General features: G+C 40.7%; 6 protein-coding genes across 6 annotated transcripts; 3 read left to right on the top strand and 3 right to left on the bottom strand.

Annotated features, from left to right (window-relative positions):
* Positions 1 to 3,971: 3,971 nt before the first annotated feature.
* Positions 3,972 to 4,916, bottom strand: K444DRAFT_625379 (uncharacterized protein; the record flags this gene model as incomplete). The annotated part of the gene is made up of 1 exon (XM_024882519.1): positions 3,972 to 4,916. The coding sequence occupies one exon, from the start codon at positions 4,914 to 4,916 to the stop codon at positions 3,972 to 3,974; it is 945 nt and encodes a 314-aa protein (XP_024741631.1).
* Positions 4,917 to 8,103: 3,187 nt separating this feature from the next.
* K444DRAFT_477320 (uncharacterized protein) lies at positions 8,104 to 8,577 on the top strand (the record flags this gene model as incomplete). The annotated part of the gene is made up of 1 exon (XM_024872949.1): positions 8,104 to 8,577. A coding segment is annotated over one exon (474 nt), but the record flags the coding sequence as incomplete, so codon positions are not given.
* An 11,254-nt stretch (positions 8,578 to 19,831) lies between these two features.
* On the bottom strand, positions 19,832 to 21,183 carry K444DRAFT_640539 (FAD dependent oxidoreductase; the record flags this gene model as incomplete). The annotated part of the gene is made up of 3 exons (XM_024884505.1): positions 19,832 to 20,172; positions 20,236 to 21,090; positions 21,138 to 21,183. The coding sequence occupies 3 exons, from the start codon at positions 21,181 to 21,183 to the stop codon at positions 19,832 to 19,834; spliced, it is 1,242 nt and encodes a 413-aa protein (XP_024741629.1).
* Positions 21,184 to 21,405: 222 nt separating this feature from the next.
* K444DRAFT_608408 (GSHPx-domain-containing protein) lies at positions 21,406 to 22,728 on the top strand. The gene is made up of 3 exons (XM_024879380.1): positions 21,406 to 21,773; positions 21,889 to 22,079; positions 22,224 to 22,728. The coding sequence occupies exons 1-3, from the start codon at positions 21,473 to 21,475 to the stop codon at positions 22,494 to 22,496; spliced, it is 765 nt and encodes a 254-aa protein (XP_024741628.1). The 5' UTR covers positions 21,406 to 21,472; the 3' UTR covers positions 22,497 to 22,728.
* A 65-nt stretch (positions 22,729 to 22,793) lies between these two features.
* K444DRAFT_519616 (NAD(P)-binding protein) lies at positions 22,794 to 24,161 on the bottom strand (the record flags this gene model as incomplete). The annotated part of the gene is made up of 2 exons (XM_024873968.1): positions 22,794 to 23,860; positions 23,915 to 24,161. The coding sequence occupies 2 exons, from the start codon at positions 24,159 to 24,161 to the stop codon at positions 22,794 to 22,796; spliced, it is 1,314 nt and encodes a 437-aa protein (XP_024741627.1).
* A 1,608-nt stretch (positions 24,162 to 25,769) lies between these two features.
* Positions 25,770 to 26,774, top strand: K444DRAFT_640536 (mitochondrial putative 4-hydroxy-2-oxoglutarate aldolase; the record flags this gene model as incomplete). Its single annotated transcript, XM_024884504.1, has 1 exon — positions 25,770 to 26,774. One exon carries the CDS (start codon positions 25,770 to 25,772, stop codon positions 26,772 to 26,774), a length of 1,005 nt encoding a protein of 334 aa, XP_024741626.1.
* Between the last annotated feature and the right edge of the window lie 932 nt (positions 26,775 to 27,706).

Raw genomic sequence — 27,706 nt, 5'->3', positions numbered from 1 at the left:
CAAGAAAAATTTATATTAATAATCTTTTAAAGGCTCTAAAGATATAGAATAATTTAGAGAAGTACCTAGCTAGGAAGTACTTTAAATCGGATACTAAACTAGAGATTAATAACTTTAAAGCTCGAAATTACTAGAGAATTATTTCTAGTAATAAAGCAAGTATATTTTTAATTTCTTTAAAATAGGTATTTATATATAAAATCAATTCTAATAAATATATTACTTAGTATTACTTAAGGCTAGTAGTTTATAGAAATCTTTAAGAGAAGGCATTATTTCTATTTATATATATTACTATACTTATAGTAAAGTTTTTTTAAGTAGCTAGTATAATTATAGCTTATTTCAATCTAGAAATAAAGTAATTTAATATTATAAATATATTTATTAATATAGAAAGAAATTCTAATAGGCCTATAGTAATATATAAGCTACTAGACGGTTTTAAGGTACTAGGATATATAATAGAGGTAAATCGAGCTCTATATAGACTATAAGACTTTCCTATTCTATAGTATAAGTACTAGATAGATATTCTTAAGAGAATTGGATTCTCTAGACTTAATAAAGAGCCCTATATTTATATAGATATAGATTATAAAGTCTTTATTATTTTCTATATAAATAACTTCCAAGTACTTTATTATAAAAATAATAAAATATATATTTAATTAATTATTACTTAGATTAAAATAGTTTATAAGCTTTATAATATATAAGATATAAAGTAATTCCTAGGAATTCATATAATTAGAGATTAGAAGGCTAAAAAGCTCTAGCTAGTTTATAATACCTATATTAAGAAAATTGCCAAGAAGTTTAAAATAGTAAATAGGAAGTGTTTTAGTACTTTATTACCTGAAATTAATCTTTGGAGGTATAGTAATTAAGCTTATTTATATTAAATTAAAGTATATTAGGAAAAAATTAGATTACTACTTTATATTATAATTATAATTAGGGCAAATATAGCTTTTATTATTTTAGTACTTTCTTAGTTCTTAATAAACTCTACTCTAAAGTATTTTATAGCTATAGATTAGGCTCTCTAATACCTGTTTAGAACCCTATTTCTAGTAATTTAGTATAATAGGAAATATAAAAAAATATAGCTATAGATTATATTTAATGCTTTATATATAAATAACCTAGATATATAATAATTAAGCTATAGGTATATGATTTCCTTATTTAGAAGTTTAATATTATAGAAAGCTATTTAATAGAACTCTATAATTATTTCTTTAATTAAATTAGAAATACATAAAGTTACTTATATAATAAAGGAAACTATAGTTCTTTAGAGGCTATTTAGAGATCTATACTTAGATCTTAGAAAGCTCTAGATTATATTCTATAATAATAAGTAGATTATTTAACTAATTATTAGAGAAAATAAAAGAATTACTATAAAGCTTCATTATATTAATATCTAGAATATATAGCTATATTAAGAATATAGTAAAGGTATATTTCAAGTTATATATTTTTAAATAAGTAATATACTAGTAAACGGATTTATAAAAAATTTATTCTAATTTAAATTCGAGAACTTTAAAGCTTTATTAAATTTTTAGGATATTAGAGTAAAGATTAAAATAATTAAATAATATAAAAAGAGGCTTTTATTTATATCTTTTATTTATAAAATCTATTAAAATAATAAAGCTTAAGAACTAATAATAGGAGATCTAAAGGCGCTTTACTATAGTATTAATAAGCTTATATAGAAGGTCTTTTACCCGATTAGACTATTTCTTATTTCTCTTAATAGCCTCTTAAACCTTAGTAAAAAAGCTCTTACTACTATTTTCTTTATTAGATTTAGTAATCTCAAGTATAGTATAAATAGAGTACCTAAAAGCAGACAAATGCTTTAAAATAGTTAGAATCTATAAAAGAGAATTAAGAAAAGAGAGCTTATAGCGTTTTTAGTAATCGGAAGTTCTATAAGAAAGAGCTATATAATAGGGATATAAGAGATTAGAATAGCTAAATAAGAATAACTAGAAATATATTTCTAGTAATAAGAACCTTGGCTAATAGTATTATAGTAAGAATTATTACTTTTACTCTTTAGAGCAGATAAGATTATATTAAGTCAAAACGAGCTTTAGAATAGTATAGAGAACTTATAATAACCTATATAAGGGATCTCTCTGAGACTAGTATAAGTAGGACAAGAAATATAAGGCTTTAGTATAGACTTCTTTATCTTTAGTAAAGGGGTACTAGAAGTATTAGAAGATACTATAGGAATCTGAACCTTAATATTCTATTAAAAGTAAGCTTTATATTAATAGTCAAGAGCTATACTTATAGCAGACTTGCAAGCTACTTAATACTATCCAAAGTTAGTAAAAAGTAAAATAAGAACGTATTTTGGGTTAAAAATACCTTGGATTTACGAGCCGGAATCGACTTAATAATAGTACGAGAAGAGGTAGAAGCTATATTTATAATAATCAGAAGCTTGGGAAGGGATCTCTGAAAAGATATTAAAGAAGAGTATTTAATTAGAGGCTCTGGAGTTAGTAAAAAGGGGGGGTTTATATAGGGATCCCCTGGAATTCGGTAATCTGGGGAAATAATATATACTAAGCCTATTCGGATCGGAATATTAATACGGCTCTATAAAACCCATATATCGGACGAATTTCGCCATTTCAAAGCTCTCTGATTAGGCAAAACAGGTAGAATACGGTATCGTACCTTCCTGGGGGGTATATCGCAGTGAGAATCACTGAATTGGGGCTAGCGCGATCGCTCTGCTTAGTCAGGATCTGTACACTCACTTCCTGAAGCGTCACACTTCACTCAAGCTCTTTTCTAGCTAGTTTAATGAACTCTTTTACTATTCAATGCAACTCCCTACTCTGCGATCTTTACGTGCATTATTAAGCATACGGAATTCTTATTAGTTAGCCCTTCCCTACTGCCCAAATTTTCTGAACGAGGGGTAATTTTCTTAAAAACGCTGCCGGCAGCGTTTTTAATAGCGGGGTAAGTAGTAGTTTATTATTATTATTTGAGATAGCTCGCCCGCAATGAGGTATTTCCTTGAACGGAGAACGAGGAGCTACTATTAGTACATTATACTATAACTCTACTAATTTTTTCTACAAGAAAAATGCTCGTTGTTATCGTAATAATTAATCAAAGGGGCCTTGCGATCGGGCGCACGCTTCACTCGGGCGGTGAGGGATGTGCGCGCTAGCCGCATCTTGGGCGCAGGTGCGGCAGCGTTTTTTTTTGCGGTGATAATCTTACATTCAGAATTGGTTTTTAAAACTTTCTAAACTCATTCTAACTTGTTTTATCGTGTGCACTTGAATTGTATAAAGTTTCAATCTATAGTTGTCAAGAAACTGTGGAGTGAGTGTGGCGGCTTTGGTTATGCGATACCCATAGACTCAGGATTAATTTTCCCTTTCGCTGGTTCCGTTTTAGTCTACGGATGTGAGCAAGTGCTGCTTTAACCTGAGTTGAGGGTGAGCATGCCGGAGCAAAGCCTAAGCTATTCTAACTTCGCCCTGAGATAGCCTGCCCACCAGAATCTCCTACAGTACGGAGCTGCGCCGTGTGCTTTGCAATAAGCGAGAACTAGGGTACCGGGCCGTATATATATATATAGCTTCCGGAGCCTTCCTCTCCTCCCTTCGGTCCACAATCGAGTCCTCTTTTCCACAGCTCACAAAGTACTCGTAAAAACCTGCCCACACATATAAACGTTTATGCAAAACGTGCCGTGAGGCAAATGGCGTCCTGGCAAGTAGTGACTGTTAGTAATGCGCCAAGAGCCCAATCAAAATACAGAGGGAGTAATGTCAGGCGTTTTCAATTCCTGCTGAACGCTGCCTATAAGCGGGGTCGCAAGGCTATGTACAAAAGTACTGATCAAAGACTCGGCACATTAACAAGTTCCCTTATAAGCTTTGGCCGGAAGCAGTCCGAGCAAAGTGCTCCTCAAATCATTTGTAAGCACCATAGCCAAAGCGTCCATTACCCGAAAGGTGTCCAATACCAGCGCCATGTCCGGAGCCAGCGCCATGTCCGGAGCCAGAGGCATGTCCGGAGCCAGAGGCATGTCCAATACCAGCACCATGTCCGGAGCCAGAGGCATGTCCACGTTCCAGCTCCCCCAAATTCGGAGACCCATCTCTAGAGAGGGCTTGCTGGCCTTCCGGCATCCAATCCATAGTTATTTGTTTCCTGGCCTCTAACCATTCAGGCTTTGTAACTGTATAAGTTACATTTGGGACAATCATACGACCTCTTTGTCCATGATCTGGTGTAGCTTCTCGCTCGAGGCGCTTTAGGTAAATGCTTTCCATTAGACCCCTAAGCGCTTTATTCTCCACGGCGGTCTCAATAAAAGCTTTGCGCAAGCCTAAACCACCTAAGTTCCCATTACGCAATGTCGTTGGTTGACCTAGGAGAATATAGTCGAGGACGGCTATAAATGCCTCCTTACTAAAGTATTGTCCTCTGGCCTCGTGATGGATGATTATGCCGATATAGGCACCACAATCGCTAGGGTCATGAGGGTGCTGGTCGAGAGTGAGAGTCATGAACCCAATGACATGACCGCCATTAACCATATGTGGCACGCGCTCGAATGGCATATTCATGGAGTCCTCGAGTCCTGGCTTCAAGATAATAAATAGATTGACCGTATGCTTCGTCTTTCCGTGCTCCTTGGACACATGGGTTTGCAGGACCGAGTCGGGGATGTTAGCCAATCCAGGATCCGCTCCTGGGTAATTGAGATTTTCTGGAGTGGTGAGAATACGCTTGAATTGCGCAATTTCATGACCGAGGATGTCGCGTAGTATAAGTCGTCCAGGCCTATCCTTAGTCCCTGTCGAGAAACCATGAGGGTGTATGACTAGTTGAGCTAGACTTTTTTGATTCATTTCCCTGGGTATTCTCTCCACTTTCTCGAAACTTGGCTTCGTTGAAGAACCTAATTGAGCGAAAGTGTTTTGATGGCAATAGAATAGTGCAAAAGATGTTTTGTTGCAAGATAGTGTTTGGTCTTCTTGGATACACAGAACGCTGTTGCTTGGCAATGAAAGAAGTGCAAACTCCGGGGCTGGTTTGGCGTTTTTATAGGCATGGAAAGTAAGGCGTGAATCAGAGCATCTTGATGTTTTTGATAGATGTCGACGGTATGATTCCGAGAATCGGCGTTGTGAATAGATTTCTATCTACGATCTTTGTTCATATAAGCATTTCAGATATCAGGTGGAGCTGTCGGCTAATGTTGTCAAGCAAGAGAGCTTCGACATTGTGATTCCTACTGCCTGACGGATACCGAGCAATAAGCGCTAATTGAGCATCTGGAGTGAATAATTAATGGCGTGTGACCCACCACTGCCTTTGCTGTGCTTAATATAAACTTGAATACAATCGGGCAAGTATTGTAAGGATGATGGTCTAGGCATCGCTATCAATTTATCAATTAGCAATACTTAAAAATCCCATATAAAGGTGTGAACTACTACCATCTTTTCAGGTATTAAACTATTCGACTATAGGAGGGGGAAACAAGCAGTTAGGAACCACATAAGAATTGCTTACTTCAGGAACAATAAAACCAATGCGCGAGAAACAGGCTGGGTAGTATAAGAGGTAGAGATCAAGGAAACAGGCTTCGCATTTGCATGCCTAGGAAGCTAAGATGGATTCAAAAGGAGAGAAGCGGTCCCACTCCCTGTCCAAGCAACCGAAGCGATCCCAAAACCGTAAGTTTCGTTCAAAAGAGTAACTCCGGTACAAACTTCATATCAACTCTGTTTTATATATACTACTAAGCCAACGGGTGGTGTCTAAAGTGAGCGTCACCCAGAGCTAGGTAGATGGGCAGTGAGTACCCCTCGAAAGCCAACTCCCCATTCCCGGATACGAGAAATGGGAATTGCAAAGCATTCCACGGGGCGCACGTGCGTACCATTTTGCCCAGGATGCTCTCATTCCCCCAAGTTTGACTTCTCTCAACCGTCACCAACTTGAGAAGTTTGCTGGGAGCCTGGTCCTGCGATGACGCTACTGGGAAGCGTTGCGGCTCTGTTCACTGTTGTCTTCAAAATTCTCTCGCGGCCTACAGTATCAAGTAGCAGGTCCTGATAAAGAAAATGTGCCCTCAAAATAACCGAGCAGACCCCACTTGTGTCTTTCTTTCGTTCCTTCAAATTTGTGCCACTACACCGCATGGCTGAAGGGAAAGGAAAGCCAATTAAAATAGGCTAGACGCACCAATGGTAGGAGATTTAGCAAGGATTCGACTGCCTTAGCAAGAGCTGAGAAAATTGACAGCCTATTAGGAATTGTGGTGTGGTTACACAAACGCCTCGCAACTATTGCTGATGCATGATTAGAAGCCGTAGAAGTGGGCGCAAGTCTTAAGTCGGGCTTGACCTCCTCTAAGCCTCGATCCTTCCAAAACGCTATTTGGAGCCTTTTGTGACGTGGCTCGCATCCTTTCCAGTTATTAAAAGCATATTCCTTCTACATTCGCAACCATCGACAGCACCCGCTAAAGTCTGCTAAACACTACAACCCTTTCTAGAACTATGAAGCCAGCAGAAATTCGAAGAAAGTCTTTGGCTTCAGCGCACCCGCCTGAAGAACTAAATCTCCTTTCGCCGTCAAGTCGAATACACAACCAAGACAAGGCTGGCACTGCGGACGAAGACCCACCTACACCCGTTCATTCCTCAATCCACTTAGAATCTATGCCTTTGAAGCCAAAGTCCGACGTTCGCGAGTGTTTCAAGAAGAATCGATGGTGCACTGAATTCTGGATCGGATTCCCAGTTTTGGGTATTATGGCGTTGGTAATGGCCGTGTGTTCTACAGGCGCAGCAGTCGTTATCGCGATCAAATGTAACAATCAAGTCATCTCCAGCTGGTCATTAGCTCCATCTGTACTACTATCCATTATCTCTTCCTTATCCAACATTCTCCTCACTTTTGCGCTCGGAGAAGGGCTAGTTATCTCTTTTTGGTGGAATTCATTGCGAGGTTCTACTGCAAGTATTAGACATGATATCTTTCTACTGTGTATTGATTTTAACGTTCAATAGCTTCGAGGATTGCACGATAATTGGTATGCCGGGGCATCTTCTTGGGGAGCATTGAAAGCTGGATTACGTGGGACTAGCATCTTCAACTCACTAGGTATGAAATATCCTCTACGCTCACCAGACATCTCTAACCTTACACTTCTAGCCTGCATAATAACTCTGTTATCAGTCATTCGCGGTCCTCTCTTCCAGCGAGCTATCACACCTGTTTCTGGGATCCTAGTCTCGCACACCGGAAATATGACGCTAGGTTTTGCATCTAACGTGTCTGCCACTTATGGAGCTATGAGCCTTGCATCCCGTGAACCCTCGAATGAATTTGGACTGCAAGCTCCAAATCTCAGAGAAATTATACAATCATATAGTTCGAATACTAATATGTCCATGGACCATCCGGAATGCGGTGACTCCTGTATAACAACTGTGAAAGTAAGTCCAGAAATAATTCCCCCTTTTCAACATCTGAGGGGGGTAATATCTTTTATATTACATCCTAATTATTTTCTTTCTATAGGGCTTTGGACTTGGGGTCAACTGCACCCACCAAGATATTTACGTAACTGAAAACAGGACGTGTGAATATTACAACCCGACTGCTCCTGAAAGTGAAAACTCTTGCGAGTACAATACTTCAAGTAGTTATTTCAAAATTTTCGTTGGTTATGACGGCGCTCGGGTAACACTCAACATTACATACCTACCTGAAAACTATTCTCAATCAACAACGTCTTACCCCCCCGGTCCCTATAACTTCTCCATCGTATCTTCAATTAAAACTTTAGTGGGGAAGCAATGTGTATTATCTCCTGGAATAGTATCGTATGACATTGTTCTTCGCAACGGCACAGTTGCACTAAAGTACGACGATTTTGTCAACGACAAATTCCTTTACACCGTGTAAGTCTTCAAAAATTTATTATAACGATATATAATAAAGGTATACCGAGTACTTGTCTAACTGAACAAAAATAGAGGGGACTCAATAGAAAGCACCGGTATAGGGGCGCAAATTCTCTCCCTTCTAGGCGGATTCAAATATGTGGCGGATTACCTCTTTAGTGCTAATGCTATATTCAATGAAAACCTCGGTGTTACTCAATACCAGATTAGCGGATCCCTTGCAAATCAGTTTATGGCAGGCGATCTCGGAGCCCTGATCAACCACACGGTGTACTGGACGGACCCAACAGACTACATGCTCAACCAGCTCCGCCAAATCGCCTTCCGCATGTCCCTTCAAGCTGCAAAAGACGATGCAAATGCCAGCAACGCAACCCAGACCGTCTCTTACACGGGAACCAGCACAAAAACCATCTTTACGACAAATTTCTCTCTGGTAGCTGTCGCGGCGTCGCTGAATATCCTCGCGGTTGTGGCTATACTGCCTACGTACTACGGATGGTGGGCTCTGAAAAGAAAGAGCTCAATGTCGCCGCTGGAAACTGCGAGGGCATTTGCTGCGCCACTCTTGAGGGACGCGGGTGCTAATGGGGGTTGGAGGGAGATACTTGAAAAGGTAGGAGAGCGGAGTGTCAAATACACGAAAGTGGATAATGATATTCATGGAAGCTTGACGCGTGATGCGATAAATGGACCTCTCTTTTTTGTCGAGGAAGTAAAGGATAATAGCTACGGAGATCGCGGTATAAAGTATCGGGGATACAGGGCGTTGGGAGACTTTTAGACCCTCTAGGGTATAGACAGTATGGGCAAAAACTACTCAAGCTACTCAAGCTGCTCTAGAGTAGAGTAGAGTTTGAGTAGCATAATATGGTACTTGAGTAGAGTAGAGTAGAGTACTACTCTAGAGTAACTCAAGAGTAGTTATATACAAGTCACGTAAATATAATAAATCAATATTTATTTAATTATTAATAAATAAATAAGGTATATATTAAGTAGTATTATATAATTTAAGCTAGAGCTTATATAAGGCTACTTAAATACCACCTTTCTTCTATAAAAACAAGATTTCCCTCTTTAAAATCTTTCTTTTCCTGCTTTTTTTCTTCTCTTTTTACTTCTTCTAATTCGTCTTTAAATAACCCCCAGCTTTTTAAGTAAGATATTATCTTAATAGTACTCTTATTAAGTCTATTATATAATTTAAATAATAAGAGTACCTTGAGAGAAGAGTTTGCCCTTAATAGCTAAGGAAGCCTAAGAATATATTAAGATTCTATCTTACTAACCAAGCCTTACTACTACTTAATTAGGCAGTACAGTAGCGCTAGACTCGGGCCACCCCGGAGCCTTATCTAATTAGGCTAGCATATCACGTGTAATATCACGTATAGTACCACATATATACTACTCAACTACTCTAGAATATTCTAGAATAGTTAAGTAGAGTATTGAGTAGAGTATAAATAGTAAGAAATTTATTTGAGTAGAATATGAGTAAGGCCTACTACTCTACTCTACTCTACTCATTTCCCATACTGGGTATAGATTAAAATAGCAAACTCGCTATAAGGCCCTATATTTCCAGGCCCTTCTTATTAAAGTAGCTTATATATCTTTAATACACGTAAAGATCACAGAGTAGGGAGTTGCATTAGATAGTAAAAGAGTTTATTAAACTAGCTAGAAAAGAGCTTGAGTAAAGTATAAAGCTTCAGGAAGTAAGTATACAGATCCTGACTAAGCAGAGCAATTACGCTAGCCCTAATTTAGTAATTCTTACTATAATATACCCCCCAGGAAGGTATAATACCGTATTCTACCTATTTTGCCTAATTAGAGAGCTTTGAAATAGCGAAATTCGTCCGATATATGGGTTTTATAAAGCCGTATTAATATTCCGATCCAAATAGGCTTAATATATATTATTTTCCCAGATTACTAAATTCCAGGGGATCTCTATATAAACCTCCCCTTTTTACTAACTCCAGAGCCTCTAATTAAATACTCTTTTTTAATATCCTTCCAGAGATCTCTTCCCAAGCTTCCGATTATTGCAAATATAGCTTCTACCTCTTCTTGTACTACTATTAAGTCGATTCCGGCTTATAAATCCAAGGTATTTTTAACCCAAAATATATTCTTGCTTTACCTTTTACTAACTTTGGATAGTATTAAGTAGCTTGCAAGTCCGCTATAAGTATAGCTCTTGACTATTAATATAAAGCTCACTTTTAATAGAGTATTAAGGTTTAGATCCCTATAGTATCTTCTAATACTCCTAGTACCCCTCTACTAAAGGTAAAGAAGTCTATACCAAAGCCTTATACTCCTTGTCCTATTTATACTAGTCTCAGAGAGATCCCTTATATGGGTTATTATAAGTTCTCTATACTATTCCAAAGCTCGTTTTGACTTAATATAGTCTTATCCGCTCTAAAAGGCAAGAGTAATAGTTCTTACTATAATACTATTAGCCAAGGTTCTTATTACTAGAAATATACTTCTAGTTATTCTTATTTAGCTATTCCGATCTCTTATATCCCTATTATATAGCTCTTTCTTATAGAACTTCTAATTACTAAAGATACCGTAAGCTCTCTTTTCTTAATTCTCTTTTATAGATTCTGACTATTTTAAAGCATTTATCTATTCTTAGATACTTTATTTATACTATACTTGAGATTACCGAATCTAATAAAGAGAATAGTAGTAAGAGCTCTTCTACTAAAGTTTAAAAGGCTATTAAGAGGAATAAAGAATAGTCTAATTAGGTAAAGGGCCTTCTATATAAGCTTATTAATACTATAGTAAAGTGCCTTTAGATCTCCTATTATTAGCTCTCAAACTTTATTATTTTAATAGATTTTATAAATAAAAGATATAAATAAAAGCCTTTTTTTATATTATTTAATTATTTTAATCTTTACTCTAATATCCTAAAGATTTAATAAAGCTCTAAAGTTCTCGAATTTAAATCGGAATAGATTTTTCATAAGTCTATCTATAGGTATACTACTCATTTAAAGATATATAACTTGAAATATGTCTTTACTATATTTTTAATATAGCTATATATTCTGGATATTAATATAATAGAACTTTATAGTAATTCTTTTATTCTCTCTAATAATTAGTTAAATAGTCTACTTATTATTATAGAATATAGTCTAGAGCTCTCCAAGATCTAAGCTTAGATCCCTAAATAGCCTCTAGAGAGCTATAGTCTCCCTTGCTATATAAGCAACTCTATATATTTCTGATTCGGTTAAAGAAATAGTTATAGAACTCTATTAAGCAGCTTTCCATAATATTAAACCTCTAAATAAGGAAATCATATACCTATAGCTCGATTATTATATATCCAGGTTATTTATATATAAAGTATTAAATATAATCTATAGCTATATTTCTCTGTATTTCCTATTATACTAAATTGCTAGAAACCGGATTCCAAACAGGTATTAGAGAGCCTAATCTATAGCTATAAAGTATTCTAGAGTAAGATTTATTAAGAACTAAAAGAGTACTAAAATAGCAAAAGCTATATCCGGCCTAATTATAATTATAGTATAAAGTAGTAATCTAACCTTCTCCTAATATACCTTAATTTAATATAGATAAGCTTAACTACTATATTTCCGAAGATTAATTCCAGGTAATAGAATACTAGGGCACTTCCTATCTATTACCCTGAACTTCTTAGTAATCTTCTTAATATAGATATTATAAACTAGCCAGAGCTTTTTAGTCTTCTAATCTCTAATTATATGAATCCCTAGGAACTACTTTATATCCCGTATATTATAAAGCTTATAAACTATCTTAATCTGAGTAATAATTAATTAAATATATGCTTTGTTATCCTTATAATAAAGTACTTAAAAGTCATCTATATAGAATATAATAAAGACCTTATAATCTGTATTTATATAAATACAGGGTTCTTTATTAAGTCTAGAGAGTCTAATTCTCTTGAGAGTATCTATCTAGTACTTATACTATAGAGCAGGAAAGTCTTATAGCTTATATAGAGCTCAATCTACCTCTACTATATATCCTGGCACCTTAAAACCGTCTAGTAGCTTATATACTACTATAGGCCTATTAGAATCTCTTTCCGTATTAATAAATGCATTTATAATATTAAATTACTTTATTTCCAGATCAAAATAAGCCGCAATTATACTAGCTACTCGAAAAGACCTTACTACAAATATAGCGGCATATATAAATAGGAATAATATCTCCTTTTGGAAATCTCTATAAACTACTAGCCTTAAGTAATACCGAGTAATATATTTATTAGAATCGATTTTATATATAAATATCTATTTTAAAGAAATCGGAAGTATACTTGCTTTATTACTAGAAATAATTCTCTAGTAATTTCGAGCTTTAAAGTTATTAATCTCTAGTTTAGTATCCGATTTAAAATATTCCCTAGCTAGATACTTTTCCAGATTATTTTATATCTTTAGAGCCTTTAGAAGATTATTAATATAAATTTTTCTTATTATTATACTACCCGGAATACTTTACTCTAGGTATATTCTTAATTAAACTACTACCGTAATTATAGTATATATAGTCTTATAATTAAATTCCTTCTTATAATTCTCTAGCTAATCAGGCCAGAGAGACCCTAAAAGAGACTCTAAGTAGTTAATCTAATTTGATTTATTTATTATTTATAGTAGTATACTTACCATAGTAATTATACTACTACTAGCTTTATCTGGATCTCTGTCCTAATCATTTCCCTTATATAAGTGCATTTGGATTAGCCCTTCTCTAGTTCTAATAATTGGCTTCTTTATCTATTTTCTCTTTAGTTTTACTATTTAATCTTCTACTTTAGCTAAGCTATTTACTCTTTCCATAGAGGATCCTCCTATTTCTATTAAGCTATCTACTCGTTCTATAGGTAAGCTTCCTGCTTTGCTTATAGGAGCTATTAGTAGACCTTATTACTAGTCCTAAAAAGATCCTTTCCTACTTTTATTAATTTAGTATACTTCCCTAACGGTTCCGGTATACTCTATTATATCTCTCTCTATAGTACTAAGCCTTCTTAAGAGCTTAGTACCTTTATTTCCACTACTCCTAGACTCTAGTATACTTTCTGGCTCTAGAATACTTTATAAAGTTATAAGTTCTATTCCTAGTAAGGCTATAGAGCTCCCTATTCCCAAGTTATAACTAATTAGTATACTTATAGGCTCTTCTAATTATTAGTTCATTTGCTTATTATCTCCTAGTTTAGGCTTATTTTCTATTTACTCTAATAAGCTATTATATTATAATCCCTTATTCTCAAAAATTAATTCAATATCCTGAATCTCATTCTCTAGGAATAGTTCTACTATATCCTTTATAATCTCTATACTATAGCCTTTAGTATATTCACGATCCTTTTTATAGAGTATATTCTCATTAAATATAATATTATATATAATAATTACTTTATTAAATACAGGGACCCAGATTTTATAAATATTAGATATAATATATCTAACTAAATATCTGATATACCCGTATAGTATAACCTTAAATACTCTCTTATTTTATCCTATTTTACAGTCCTTAATTATTAGATATACCCTAGAACCGTATATATAGATCCTATTCCAATTAGGCCTGAAATCGACTATTATTCGAGCTATAAGCTCTGGGTTATACTAACGGAAATAATTACAGAATTACAAATCAAATACTTTATTTGGTATTCTCTAATAATTTATATATAAAGGGCTCCGATTATATAGGTAGATTGCGGCTATAGAGCTCTCTGGCTATAGCTTTTCAGGTAAATTAGCTATTAAGTATATTATAATAGCCTTATTTATAATCTCTTACCCTATTTACTTAGTACTACTATTTGGCTTATATATATATAAAAGAAAAAGCTCGATTTTAATACCTTCTTCCTTTACCCAGATCTAATAGGCTAATATTCCTTAGATTGGAATAACTACTTTCTCCTAATTATATTTAATATAAATAATTGAAAGATTATATTACTTATATACCTACTATTCAAAATCCCTAATTATATTAAATACTACTAAACCTCCTTTACTCTATAGAAGATATCCAAAGAGCTTTCTACTAAATTCATCTTTAATTATTAGAATCTAGCTCAAATTATTATAGCTATTTGGGTAATTAAATAAGTCCCATAAGATCCTCCAAAATAGTTAAATAGACTTTCTCTTAGTTAGCCTATACGAGATTACTTACCTAGTATATACCTAAATACAAAATTCGTATATAATCCTTATTAGTCTATTAATTTTTATATTATATATATAATTAATAAGCTTTTATAGAACTTTATAGGCTAAATGCCCTGCTCTTATATACTATTTTTCTTCTGAATTACTTCTCGGCTTGAGATACTCCCTTAATCTCTTATACCGAGCTCTAATTAAATATTCGAGTATTAGAAATATAAATATACCACTAGTACTAGTAGGAATTTCGAATAGAATATTAGAATAAGTAAAAAGCGGCTTATATTCAAGGAAAACTAAATTAAACCTATACTTTAATTATATTAATACTATATTCTCTTTATAATCTCCTAATCTGACTATAAGATTATATTTATAATACTAAGCTTTCTTTTCTGCCAGGCAAGCTTCGGAAATAATATTTATATAGAATCCTTTAATAACTATAATATTATAAAGAATTAGATCTTTGGTATACGGTCCTACGGGTCTATTAACTACGTTTTTAATTATACAAGTACTATATCTAATAATTAGAAGACTAGTTATTCCTACTTCTATATAATTATTAATTTTTGCCTTAATAAAAGTACTAGAATTAATTAGATCCTTACTATTAACCAGGTATATAGTACCGCAGTTATCTAGTAAGGTACTCTAAGAGAGCGGATATCTTAAGAAATCGAGTATTATATAGATCCCCTAACCTGGGCTCTGGATTATAAATATAGGATCTACTAGAATAATATTAAAGTTCTCAGGAAATTGGATTCCGGATATTTTGGGCTCCTTTTTGGAACTAGTACCGGATATTAGCTTTTCTATAGCTTGTCTACTAGTAATTTTCATACCGTATTTCTCTTCTAGCTAAGGTTTCAGATTTTTCTAATACTTGATTAAGATTCTTTCCCGGATTTTTCCGATCTATTCCTTATTAGGCTTAAATTTTATTCAAGTTTTACTTGATCCGGTAATCGTAATTTCCATAGTAGTATAGCTAAGTAAATCCTACTTATACTTATATATTTTGGAATCCTTATAAGGGTACTTATAGTACTTATACTTATCTGAATCGGGTTTGCCATCCAATCCTTTACTAGTTCGATTTCCGAATATTATAAAGATTACAGGAGCTCCTGAGTACTTGGTATTCTAATTTTCCAAAATAATCCGATTAAATACCTGGCCGTACTATTCGAGTATAAGGATTAGAAGCCCCAGTTCGTTTTTACTATATAGATTACTAAGCTATTCTGTTGCCCAGGTTAGTACGAGTTTCCGCTAGAGGGCTATTAAGAACTCGATTACTACTAGAGTACCTTTGATTTTGGCGATTTTGAGAGCTCTGGCTCTATTAAGTATCTTCTCCTAATTAGTAAACCAGTGCTTTGGGCTTACTCTTCCTTTGCTTACTTATAGTAGGACCGAGTTATATACTCTCCGAGCGGTAGTAATTTGTACTATATCTATAGAACCGTATTTCGTTAATAAAGCTTTAAGAACCTTGTAAATAGAGCTCTGCTTACTCTCTTTGAGGCCTAATATAGAGTTCGTAAGGATCTCTATATTAACTATTTAACGGAGCCACTGCCTAATTATATAGTAGTATACTAGCTTGTTTGTCTAGTCCAGTTTCTTAATCTTATAGTCCCGTAAGAGTACCAAATAGTAATCTCTGACGTCCCCGAACGTTATAGGCTATGGAGATACTAGTTTTGATTCTTTCTTAACTATAGATTAAGTATCTTTGTTCCAATTTTCCATATTAACTTGGTATCTGGTATAGTAATCCTCTGTTTTCTTTAGTATAAGCTTGTTAATTATAAGGGGAGGTCTGGAAGGAGCTGCCATGTTCGTTTTAATTGCTTTATTATTAAATAGGTTAATCTCATCCCAGATGCCCTTATTACCTGCTACTCTACGGAGAGTATCGAACCAGTCCGCCCAGGAACTGCGGTCCTTTAGGATAATAATCTTTACTATAGCTTCTGATATGATTGCGATTGAGCTTTGGAAACTATAGGAACTATGGGAATGGTTTCTGTTAATTGGTTAATATCGGAAATATGAACTGAAGTATGATTTTCGAAGAATGAATTAAATGAGCTCTTGAATACTCTCTGCGGCATACTAATTGGGAAGCTTATTAGTGCGAGGCCGGGCTCATAACTAATATATGTAAAGATCGCAGAGTAGGGAGTTGTATTAGATAGTAAAAGAGTTTATTGAACTAGCTAGAAAAGAGCTTGAGTAAAGTATGAAGCTTTAGGAAGTAAGTGCACAGATCCTGACTAAGCAGAGCGATCGCGCTAGCCCCAATTCAGTGATTCTCACTGCGACAATCTTTAATAAGGTCTGCTATACTATTTTAGGAATTGTCTCTTATACTTATAAGGAAGTTATTACTAATACGGCCTATAATAATTACTTGTTTAATATCTAAGTATTATAATTGCTTTACTAATAATAATATAACCCTAGGAAATTTACTTATTTCCGGCAAATATTTTATAATACTTCCATATATTAATTTAGAGAGTACTGCTTAGAGTTATAAGGGCTTATAGTAAACTCTTGCCTAAAATTTGTTTCTTATAAATTACTAAGAGTTAAAATACCTTGCATTTCTAATACTTTATATCGCAATCTTTATAAATATAAGTATATTAAATTAGTAATATAATTTCTGCAAAACGCAGCTTTATTACGCTTATTAAATCGTGCCCGTTTATTAAGCAAATATTTTATAACAAGGGGAATCAAAACACGAATACTTGGGAAATTCAAATATAATTCTAAAGCTATAAAATAGAAATATATAAGGAACTAAAAAGAGCGAAACTTAAACTATAAACTATTAATTTGGGTTCTTTTGTTAGTAAAAAATAGTTCCAGATTCTTTTTTATATAGAGAAACGAGGTATTGAATTAATTTATTTTATATTAATTAACTAACTAGGTGCTTATAATATTATACGAGAAGCTACTTACTTACCGGCACCTGTCTGTCTATCCGTCTGTTATATTTAGTGTCTGGGCGGCACTTAGCCCGTGAGGGTTTGGTGCCTCAAGCCCCGAAGGGGCAAAAGATGCCAGGGGAGAAAGGCCTCTGGGTATCTATCTAGTCTACGAGTTTACAGTGAGTTCTGTGGCTTTGGCAGGATTCATATTATTGCCTCCACTTGTAACAGGCCTCGTGTATGAGTGTTTTGTTTCTATTCTCCCTAATACAAATAGATCCCCCTACTCTATAACCTCGCTCTCTCTCCTTCTGTACCTTGCCACTACTGCCGCCCTAAAAGAGTAATTGGGTTATATATAAGAGAAAATACAAAGGAGGAAGAGATGGTTTTATAGCTTAAGAGGCTATAGACCAAGGGCAGATATTCTAGTAAAATCTTGTATCACTAGCCAGCTTGTTAGTTCCCCTGCTCCCTGGGGGGTGCCTAAGAGCCTTGGAATGACCTTAGATGCAGGTTCTTCTGGGAATTATTTCTTGCTCTTACCTATACTACAAAAGTAAAAGTGCAATGGAGTCTTGCGTCTGTGACAAGAGCAGTATAGGCGGGCGTCTTTCCGGCCAAATCGTTCGTAATAGGCCGCAAAGTCCCCGTGCTGTGTTCGGGCTGCCAGAATACATCCAAGGAGAACTAGTCTTGCTAGCTGGAGCTCGTGTAGTTTCCGTCTAAACTGCATTTGTGGGATAGGAAAGAGCTACGCCTTCTTTTGCCGCCTTGTCTGCCGTTTCGTTTCCTAAGACACTAACGTGCCCAGGAACCCAGCGGACTCGTAGGGCCAGGCTTCGTGTGAGGTAAACGAGTGCAGTTTGGCCATACCCTTGCATTCTCGCGAAAGGAGTCGAAGGTGTTCTGGGACGAGCCTGCTTTATACCAACTTACTGGTACCTACCTCTAGGTAAGCACCCCTCTTAACGCGAAGCATCTCGATTAATTAGGGTTAAAACCTACAAAAAGTCCTAGTTATCGAAGAGAAGTGCAAGGTGGCAGCAGGAGAGGATTTAACAGAAGCTCAAACTCCGAAAGGACTAAATATTTAGGCTGGTCTACTTCTAGTTCAATGGAAAGAATTAGCAATAAGAGATTGAAATAAGCATTGCATTTAATTATTATTAAATATCTGCTATTGCCGTTCTTTCCTCATTAGCCTTCTTGGTTGCTTTCTTGGCAATTTAAGTAAAGCATTGCTTTGAGATTTCGTTCAATACTTAGAGACTGCCTCAGACCATACCTAAAAGCCAAGTGAGTAATAATATAAACTATGCATCGATAACTGCTCACATCGCTAATCAAATGAAATGGGTGAAGATAAAAGGGCGAACCAGTAAGCAGTTAAAATACCCTTTCTGCAAGAAAAACACCCAAGATTTCGCAGGGAAGTCCTTATAATAATAGAGAGTTGTGTATATTTATTTACTCCCCAATTACGCTACCTGGCCTTAGCTATTATTCTTACCAGAAATCTTTGAATATAGGAGATTCTGCTTGCAATTTGTATTCGGACTTTTCTGGGACTTTCTTGATGAATCGGATGTAATAATGAATAACAGCAACACCGAGTTAACTACCAGTCGCTTAGATTAAACAGTATACTTGCTATAAGAAGTACCCTAGCCTTTTTTAATACCATCCCATTTGGGCTTTTCTAGATCAGGTTTATATTGCAGAGAGTTTACGAGTAACCGCTCGCTTATCCATAAGAGGTCAAATCAAACTCCATTTTTCGAACTGAAAATCGTTATATACTAATTGCGAAATGTTCTTACCGGATATGGAATAAAGTAGACAAAGGCAGAGTGCTAGTGGGAAAATTGGATATAGGGGTCCAAACTCTCCAGTTGCTCGACTTACCGAATTCACTTTTTCAACTACCTGCTTTCCGCAAGTGAATATCACAGTCCAGTCCGTGCCGTACTTTTGTTTCACATCGCACATTTGTTTACATTGCTCTTCTTCGCGTCGCCTTCGCATCAGGGTCGGCGTCCTCGCTAATCATAAAGTCTCCCTTTCTCGCTGGCTCTAGCCAAGCTAGCTAAGAGCCTGCGAAGACCGTAAATTCACCCCACTGTCTTGTCTCTGCAATTTTTGTTGCACATCGCAGGTTTGTTTTGATTCGTCTCACTTTTGAAAATTCGCGCCTTGGTTATCGATTCAATTCGCTTTCTCCTCGCTCTCGCTTGGCCTTACACCCTTTTCCTTGATTTTCGCCAAACTCTCAACATCTCCGCTTCTCATTGCTAAGGTTCTGTCGCACATACAAAAAATCAGGGGAGGGCAAAATGAGGAGCGAATTGTCGTGCTTGATGTGAGGTGGTGCTGAATGGAAAGAAGTTCTGACGTGCTCTCACTGAGCTCACGGGAGCTCAACATCAATGCTAACAGGTAAGCAATGAAGCTCTGAATGAGTTTTTGTTATGTGATGAGCGGTATCTTTGTCCAAGAGCTTGCTGGTATATTATAATCGCCCTCGAAGCGGGGAGCGAATCCTGGCAGTCAAGCTCAGTGTTCGAGAAGGCTTTGGGACAATCTACTTGTTCGTTCGGCTCTCATTGCTCATTACCTCATTACCCCTTTTCCCTTACGCCCCCTACAGAAACCTCCTCGGATCCAGCGTCTCAATTATCGCGCTCTTCGCCTCCCCCTCAAAAATAAACTCGCTCATTAGCTTGCCCGTCGCACAGCTATTCTGAATACCCCAACACGTATGCCCACTCGCCATCCATAGCCCCCTTATTCCCGTCTCCCCTATCAGTGGCCCACCGCCACTCGATACGTGAGGAAGGTAGCAAGCTTGTTTTATGAGCACGTCGCCGGTGCGAAGTGGTGTGGAGATGGAGGAGATGTAGTCGGTTATGTCTTGGCATCTGTCGTCGTCGCAGACTACCAGGTTGGAGGTCTTGGGGAGGGGGACGTCGGTGTCGCCTTCTCCTACAACGCTCTCCAGATCAATAAATGTGCTTGAGGAGCAGGAAATTGGAGGGCAACACGTACCACAAGCATAGACCGTCCCATCAGGCCTCGCATACATCTCCGGATTAACATTCAACGCATGCCTCCTCTTCTTCTCCCCCACTTCCACCTTCCTCCCAAAATCCCTCGGCAGATCGATCTCCGTAAACACAGCCCAAGGCGAGACATCTGCTTTTATAACCACGCTGTGTGCTCGAATCGCATCAATTGGCGCCTCGGGGAAGACATGGCTTGTCCACGGCCCCGCAGCAAGCACCACGTCGCTCGCCGGTAACGTCTTAATATGCCTCGTCTCCTTCTCCTCATACGTTACTCCCTTCACCCCATTATCGAAGCTATCAATCGCCGTCACGGAACCGTAGGTAATCTGCACACCCGCTTCGGCAGCGAGTTGGAAAATCGAGGTCGTGAAGAGGTACGGGTGGACTTGTGCTGTTGTCTCCGGCGTGCCCATCTCCGAGTATCCTTTTATGCAATCTTGGTCAAACCAATCCAGATCCTTCGGTATACTAGCCAACGTCTTCCCTCTATTTTTCGTCTTGGGTAACTTCTGCCATTCTTCTCCTCCGCCCTTCTCTTCGCCCTTCACATCTGAACCATATACCTTTCCCTTTGCCCGTATCGAGCCCACGTGTAAAGTTCTGTATCCCCATCGTTCGGCGCCGTTATGTTCTTTCGCCAGCTCGGCGTGGAGCTTGAAGGAGAGGGGCACGATGCATGCTGGGTATGCCCAGAGAGCGAGGAGACCGCCTGCTTTCCCCGAGGCGCCCGAGGCGATGGATTGGGCTTCGATGATGGTGATTTTGTGCAGCGAGGGGTTGAAGAGTGGATGTCGAGCCAGGAAGTAGGCTGTTGTGCAGCCGATGATGCCGCCCCCTGCTCGAGTCAGCTCTGCCAAGTTGGCATGTGGGAATTGGACGTACCAACAATCACGATATTCCTTTGCTGCTGGGATTGAGGTTCGGCCATTGTTGCGCGCAAGCTTGAAATAAGCATTCGTTGATCTGGTCTGCTGCTGCATGGAGAGACGAATGGGGGTGAGCCACCCGTCATTCGATCAGGGATACCGCGCCACCAGTTCCACGATCCTTATCGATAAGAAGCGGGCGAAAACCCGATCAATCGTCGTGCTTGAATTGAGCCCCACAGGCGGCGTGGCTCGGAAGGCGGTTGAGCCGAGGCTCCATGCCGTCCACCCGCAACATCTGTGCCTGTGCCGGTGCCTCTAACGAGTCTAGAATCCCGTGCTTCATCATCAATGAAACGGTTTACAAACTCACCTCACCTCACCTCTTCCCCATCCGCTGTCCTCATAAAACCCATCCTCTGCCGAAGAGCTCCACGACACTCGAGTCATCTTATGCAAGCGCAGCAATCTCTCTTCCAGTCCGCATTCAAAGACCCGAATCAACGCGCCGCTCACGGAGTCAAAAAGTCGATCCCGTTCCTCAATCTTTGGGCCCCGAGTCAGGACGTACAGAGGTATCAGGAGCAGCAAAAGAGAGATTTAAGCACCATGGCGTCCGCTACCAGTTTTTATGATTTCAAGCCTTTGGATAGTACGTGCGGACTCAATTCCAACCTCCTCACACCACTGCTGTGGAATGGCGTGACCCCTCATCACCCCTCACTTCAATCAGTATACAAAGCCCTTGCTAACCACCACCGCCACAGAGAAAGGCGCCGCCGTCCCCCTAGATACCTACAAGGGGAAGGTCGTCTTGATTGTCAACACGGCGTCGAAATGCGGCTTCACGCCCCAGTACCAGGGCCTCGAGTCGCTGTACAAGAAGATCTCTGCCTCGCACCCAGACCAGTTCGTCATCCTCGGCTTTCCCTGTAACCAGTTCGGCGGCCAGGAACCCGTACGTCCCCCCTTCCCCCTCCTTTCAATTATCTCTTCCCCATTTGCCGTGTAGTAGATGGGGGCAAGCCCCCAAACCCCCGTCCTCGCTGCGCTCGCTTTGCTCGCATCTTGAAAACAAAAGGCTCACCTTCCGTTCGCGCAGGGCTCCGACGAGGAAATCCAATCCTTCTGCCAGCTCAACTACGGCGTCTCCTTCCCCATAATGGGCAAGACGGACGTCAACGGCGATAAAGCGAACCCGCTGTTCGAGTGGCTGAAAGAGGAGAAGCCGGGCCTGCTCGGCATGAAGCGGGTGAAGTGGAACTTCGAGAAGTGGCTGGTGGGTAAGGATGGCAAGGTGAGGGGCCGGTGGGCGAGTACGACGAAGCCGGAGAGTCTGGAGAAGGAGGTGTTGGGTGCGATTAACGAGGCTTGACTGAGGACGCCAAAGCTGTAGTTTTGCGAAGGGCGGATGGAAAGGAAAATATGCCATTTGCATTTGCAGATAGGTGGAAGCGGATGAATAATGCCTGGGGAACCATTCCTTGATGGATGAAGGATGTTTGCGGCTCACTGAGTCAGTCTCCTTTCAACAGGATTTGCTTTATAATAATAAACATTAGCAAGAAAGTAAAAAACGGAGCGAGATTGCATTCTACGCTTTTCCCAGTCCAACAGGTCATGAGTGAGATAGTCCGATTCCAATTCCGGACCCTGAGAAACAATGCCCCCTCTAAATAAGCCTCCAAACCCCTTCCTTCTCCTCAATCCCCACCTCCCGCCCCTCATCAATAGCCCTCCTCCCCGCCTCCAGAATCGCCGTGGTAGCAACCGTATTCCGCAGCGTCGGTAGCCCCCTCTTATCAAGCACCTCCAACGCCTCCACGCCCCGCTCATTCACTGCCCGACACCCATCGACGAACTTCTCGAAACTCACATATCCATACCCGCCTTGGCCCCCGAAATTCCCTTCCTCGTCAGGCGCATACCGCATATAGAATGGGTTATACCACATCAGCTGCCCCGCTCGATCATCTGCGACATCATACCCTCGCTTCGCCTGATCAATCCGGATCTCGCCTCCACTCGCCATGTAATGGAAATACTGATTCGAGTGAACACCGGCTTTCTGCGGCGCGGTCCAAGACGCGGTGTAGACGCCTGTTGCTCTTTTACTCGGATCAGCGGTCTTGACCCAATGCACCAAGAGCGAAATCGTATCTTCCGTCTGCGGCGCGCAGCCCAGATCTAGGGCTGTGCCTTTGGATGCCGAGGCGGAGACCTTGACAGGCGCGTAGCCGAGCGTTTGCACAATGGACTCGTTGATGTCGATGTGATGGCTGTTCAGGTAGTAGGAGATGTCGGAATCCACGCCAGCCCAAGCTTTGAATGTTTCGAGTTGCGATTTAGGCTGGCTCATGTAACTATAAAAATAATTGAAATCGCCCAGCGATTGTGCTTTGAAGCGTGCATCCGCGTACGCCGGATCATAGCGTTTGTGATGCTCGATATACACGAAAACCCCATGCTTCTTCGCTGCTTCCAGGAGAGCTAGATGATGGGCGAGGGTTTTGACAGCGGGTTTTGTGATCAGGACGTGGATTTTGCGTTCGATGGCGTACAAAGCGATCGGGTAGTGTGTGGTGTCGGGCGTGAAGATCGTGATGGCGTCGCCGGGAGACAATGCATCGATCGCGGCTTTGTAGGCGTTGGGGTCCACCTTGTCGTCTGCGGGGTAGGATTGGAAGGAGGTATCGAGACCGTTGTAGAATTGCGTGATGTTCTTATGCAGATGCTCGCCTGGGAATCGTCAATTGGGACTTGGGTTGCTGAGGGAGGAGGAAAGCGACATACGAATCGCGGGGTATTTCGTCCCACTCGTCCCAACCATAGAGAGCTGCCCAACCTTCCCTCGTCGTCGCAGGTCAAACATTGTAAGGCCCACGACGCCCACCTTCTTGTCGCTTCCTGAGGCGCCACCACCCACGAACCCGGTTGTGTATTCGCCTGTTCCGACCATGAGGACGTTCAATGGCTTGGAGGGGGCATTTTCGGCAGGTTTGGGGGCGCTGGATGCGGGGTGGAGGGGTATAGAATCCATTTTGCTGTTGACTCCGACCGAGTTGTGTTTCTTCGCTCTAGCCGTGATCGATGGAAATGGATATGCTGTGAGGAGTTGAGCTGGGTATGTAAGGAGAAATCATGTTGGAATCAGGCCCTGGCATGCGGTGTTGACGAGGTGCTCTGGCAGAACTCACTCCGGGTTCTGACGGAACACGGGGGGTGGAGGTTGGGCTGGCGTTGGCGGAGGAAATTGAGGGGCAGCCCGGCTGGCGGGGCTCGCTGTGAAATACTCCGGTGCTAGCGAGTTGTGGTGTTTTGGCGGAGGTGGAGTGGAGTGGAGGGGAGGGGAGGGGAGTGGAGGGGATTGGAGGGGGAGGGAGTATTTTCTTGCCCTTCCTTGCACTTCTGAAAAGGGGAATTCGCTGACTTCAAATTGGAGATGCTAGTATTGTTAGTTAAAGGGGCTTCTGGCGCCATCCCACTATCATTATCGGAAAGGGTAAGAAGTCTTGGATCTTCGGAGAACAAAGGCATGCCTGAGGGGTGGCTCGATCACGCCCCTCCATCACGTACCAGCTCTCTCAACCAACCCCCCCCCCCCAATTCAGCCTGTTCTGCCATACATAAGATCGAGGACCACACATCGCCATTCCCGAATCCCAATCCATCCTCTCTTCACTTTGGCCATGTCCACCCGCTGCTGAGCTCAGCCTCTCGTGCTCTCCCAGGTCACATTTGTGCCCTGCCCCGCATTTAGTCACTCCACCACCGATAAACAGCCTAAGATGGCGTTTTGTAGCCTTCTACCCCACGCATCGTAATCGTTGATCGAAATGATCCGACTCAGCGCTGTTACTGGTGGAAAAACTCGTCCGCGACAAAAAGGCCTCACGCCATCAGCCATAGCATCGACATCTCGCTCCCAAACCCAGCAACCTACATGCGCACCCTTGGCTGCGTAGGACTGACCCTGCATCTGGGAACGTCCTCACGACCTGCAACGAGACTCATACAGAACGAATTTAGTCAGGACTTCACCATTGCAACGCGCGCATTGCGTTACAGCCAGAATTAGATTCCCCCTTCCTGATGGGCCAGAAGCAGGGCAGGTCAAGAACAGAGAGGTACAGTATGCTTCGGGCTACCTGTGCCGTCCCCTCGCCCCTCGCCCCATCCTACTCCGCAAGTAGCAGAGTGGCACCCTTTTTTTTTTCGCAAAAGGGAACGCAAGCAGGAGGCCCTCCTCGGAATAATAATATCACTTATGAGCTGGCCCCCCACCAAAGGCAGTCAGAACTATCTATCATTCGGCAGGCCATGGTGTGCCTTTCCCTCCCCATCGGGTTTTCGGGAAATCTTACTTGCAAGGCCTTGAGTTTCTCTTATACATACCGTTGCTCTCCGAGTCTGCTCAGAGATACGTCCTTTCCGTTCCCGGCCTGCCACAGTTTTTCGTTGCTTGCCTTTCTCATCACACTCATCAGTTCTTTCTTATTATTTAGTCTCCTCCCTATCTGCTTCCCTCTTGTTCCTCTTCCTACTTCCTAGTCTATCTCACATCTCGGCCACCTCGCCTCCAAGGACTTCCTCTCCACTCTCCACGGACAGACCACAACACAATCGTTTCCATCCTCTCACCTGAACCATGACGCACACCAATGGAGTCAACGGCACCTCCTCCAATGGGGCAAATGGCCACACGAGCACTCGTCGTCCTCTCCTGCCCGGCATCTGCGCCCCAACAATGACCTTCTTCGACCCCACAACCGAAGACCTCGACATCCCCACCATCAAGCGCCACGCCATCCGACTCGCCGAGTCCGGGCTCGTGGGCCTGGTAACTATGGGCAGCAACGGAGAAGCCGTCCACCTCTCCCCCGCCGAAAAGACAGCCGTCACCCGCGCCACGCGAGAAGCCCTCGACAGTGCTGGCTTCACACAAATCCCCATCATCGTCGGGGCCACCGAAGGCAGTGTCCGAGGCACCCTAAACCTGATCAAAGAATCCGGGAAGGCAGGCGGGGAATACGTGCTCCTCCTCCCGCCCAGCTATTTCCGCGGCCTGATGGACGAAGATGCCGTATACAGGTACTTCGTCGAGGTCGCGGACGAGAGTCCGCTCCCCATCATCCTGTACAACTACCCCGGCGCCGTGGCCGGCATCGACATGGACTCCGACCTGCTAATCCGCCTTGCTGCACACCCGAATATCGTGGGCACGAAGTTCACGTGCGGGAATACGGGGAAATTGACGCGTGTCGCGCTTGCTACGAATGCAAAGACGCCTTTCTCCGAAGGGTCGGGATACATGGCGTTCGGCGGGATGTGCGATTTCACCGCCCAGACCCTGGTGTCAGGGGGAAGCGGCATCATTGCAGGCGGCGCGAACGTGATGCCGAAGGTTTGTGTGAAGGTGTGGGAGCTGTATAAGCAGGGGAAGAGGGACGAGGCGTTTGAGTTGCAGAAGGTGTTGAGTAAGGGGGATTGGGTGCTGACTAAGGCTGCGATTGCCGGGACCAAGAGCGCCATTCAATCGTACTTTGGATACGGGGGATACCCGAGACGGCCGTTGAAACGATTGGACGAAGTCAGGACACAAAGCATTCGGGACGGGGTGGCGGAGGTTATGAAGCTGGAGAAGAGTTTATAGGTAAGCCACGTTATTGGGGAGCTAGGGAGGCAAAAAGTGGATTTTTGCGAGATCGGGGAATTGTGGAAGTGATGGAAATATGATATATATTTTCTGGAGCTCCTTCCTTTTTTGTCTTGGGTAACAGCATATATTACAGGGGGAGGGAAACACGGAGGTGCAAATCAGGTGATGGTTGTAGACGACGGATCAGATGATTCAGGAGCTTAATTCAAAGTACTCGCATTCACCATTCTCTCTATTACTCTGCGAAGAGTCTTCCTGTGAATTTGTCCTGTTTTGGTGGCGCTAGGTCGTTTGTTGCGTGGCGACTAGCGTAGAGAGGGAGATTTGCATTTCACTCTCGTTGTCTTGCACCATTTCACTTCAGTTAGATTCGGATTCTTATTCCGAAGATCCGTATATTCCCCCCAAGCACACTCAAAACTGATTCCTTGGGCAAAACACACCAAGACTTACAACCACCACTTTATTGGAAACGTCCGACGCGCACGGGCTACTCGGCCGCAAAAGAATGACGCTCACATTACTCTACTACTCTCCTTACGTTCAGACTTTCCTAACTTCATTATGGCTATCCACATCTTGAGACGTAAAGGCAGAATATCCTAAACACGAACTTATGATTTCATAACTATTAGCGATACAAGGTGGGCCGAATTAACCTTGGGAATAACTCTTGTCCCTCCAAGGCGGGCGATATGCAGCCGCCGGTGCAGTAGCTGTAACAATATCGATCCTAAGGTGACCCGAGAGGTACTTATATACAAACAAGTCTTCGCCCAAAGTCGCTGATTGACTTTCGTATTGTTGAGCGTGCATGCAGAGAAGCTCTCAAATATTCAAAGTTCAACACTTCCAACAAAATCTCTCTTATCTATCGAGTTTTGTCTTTTGCTTGCGGCAATTTTGAAGCTTCCAGTCGACGAATT

Source organism: Hyaloscypha bicolor (assembly GCF_002865645.1).
Source record: "Hyaloscypha bicolor E unplaced genomic scaffold K444scaffold_17, whole genome shotgun sequence".
Taxonomy (NCBI): Eukaryota; Fungi; Ascomycota; class Leotiomycetes; order Helotiales; family Hyaloscyphaceae; genus Hyaloscypha; species Hyaloscypha bicolor.
The sequence above is the reverse complement of the archived record's forward strand: the minus strand, read 5'-3'. Positions and strand labels throughout refer to the sequence as shown.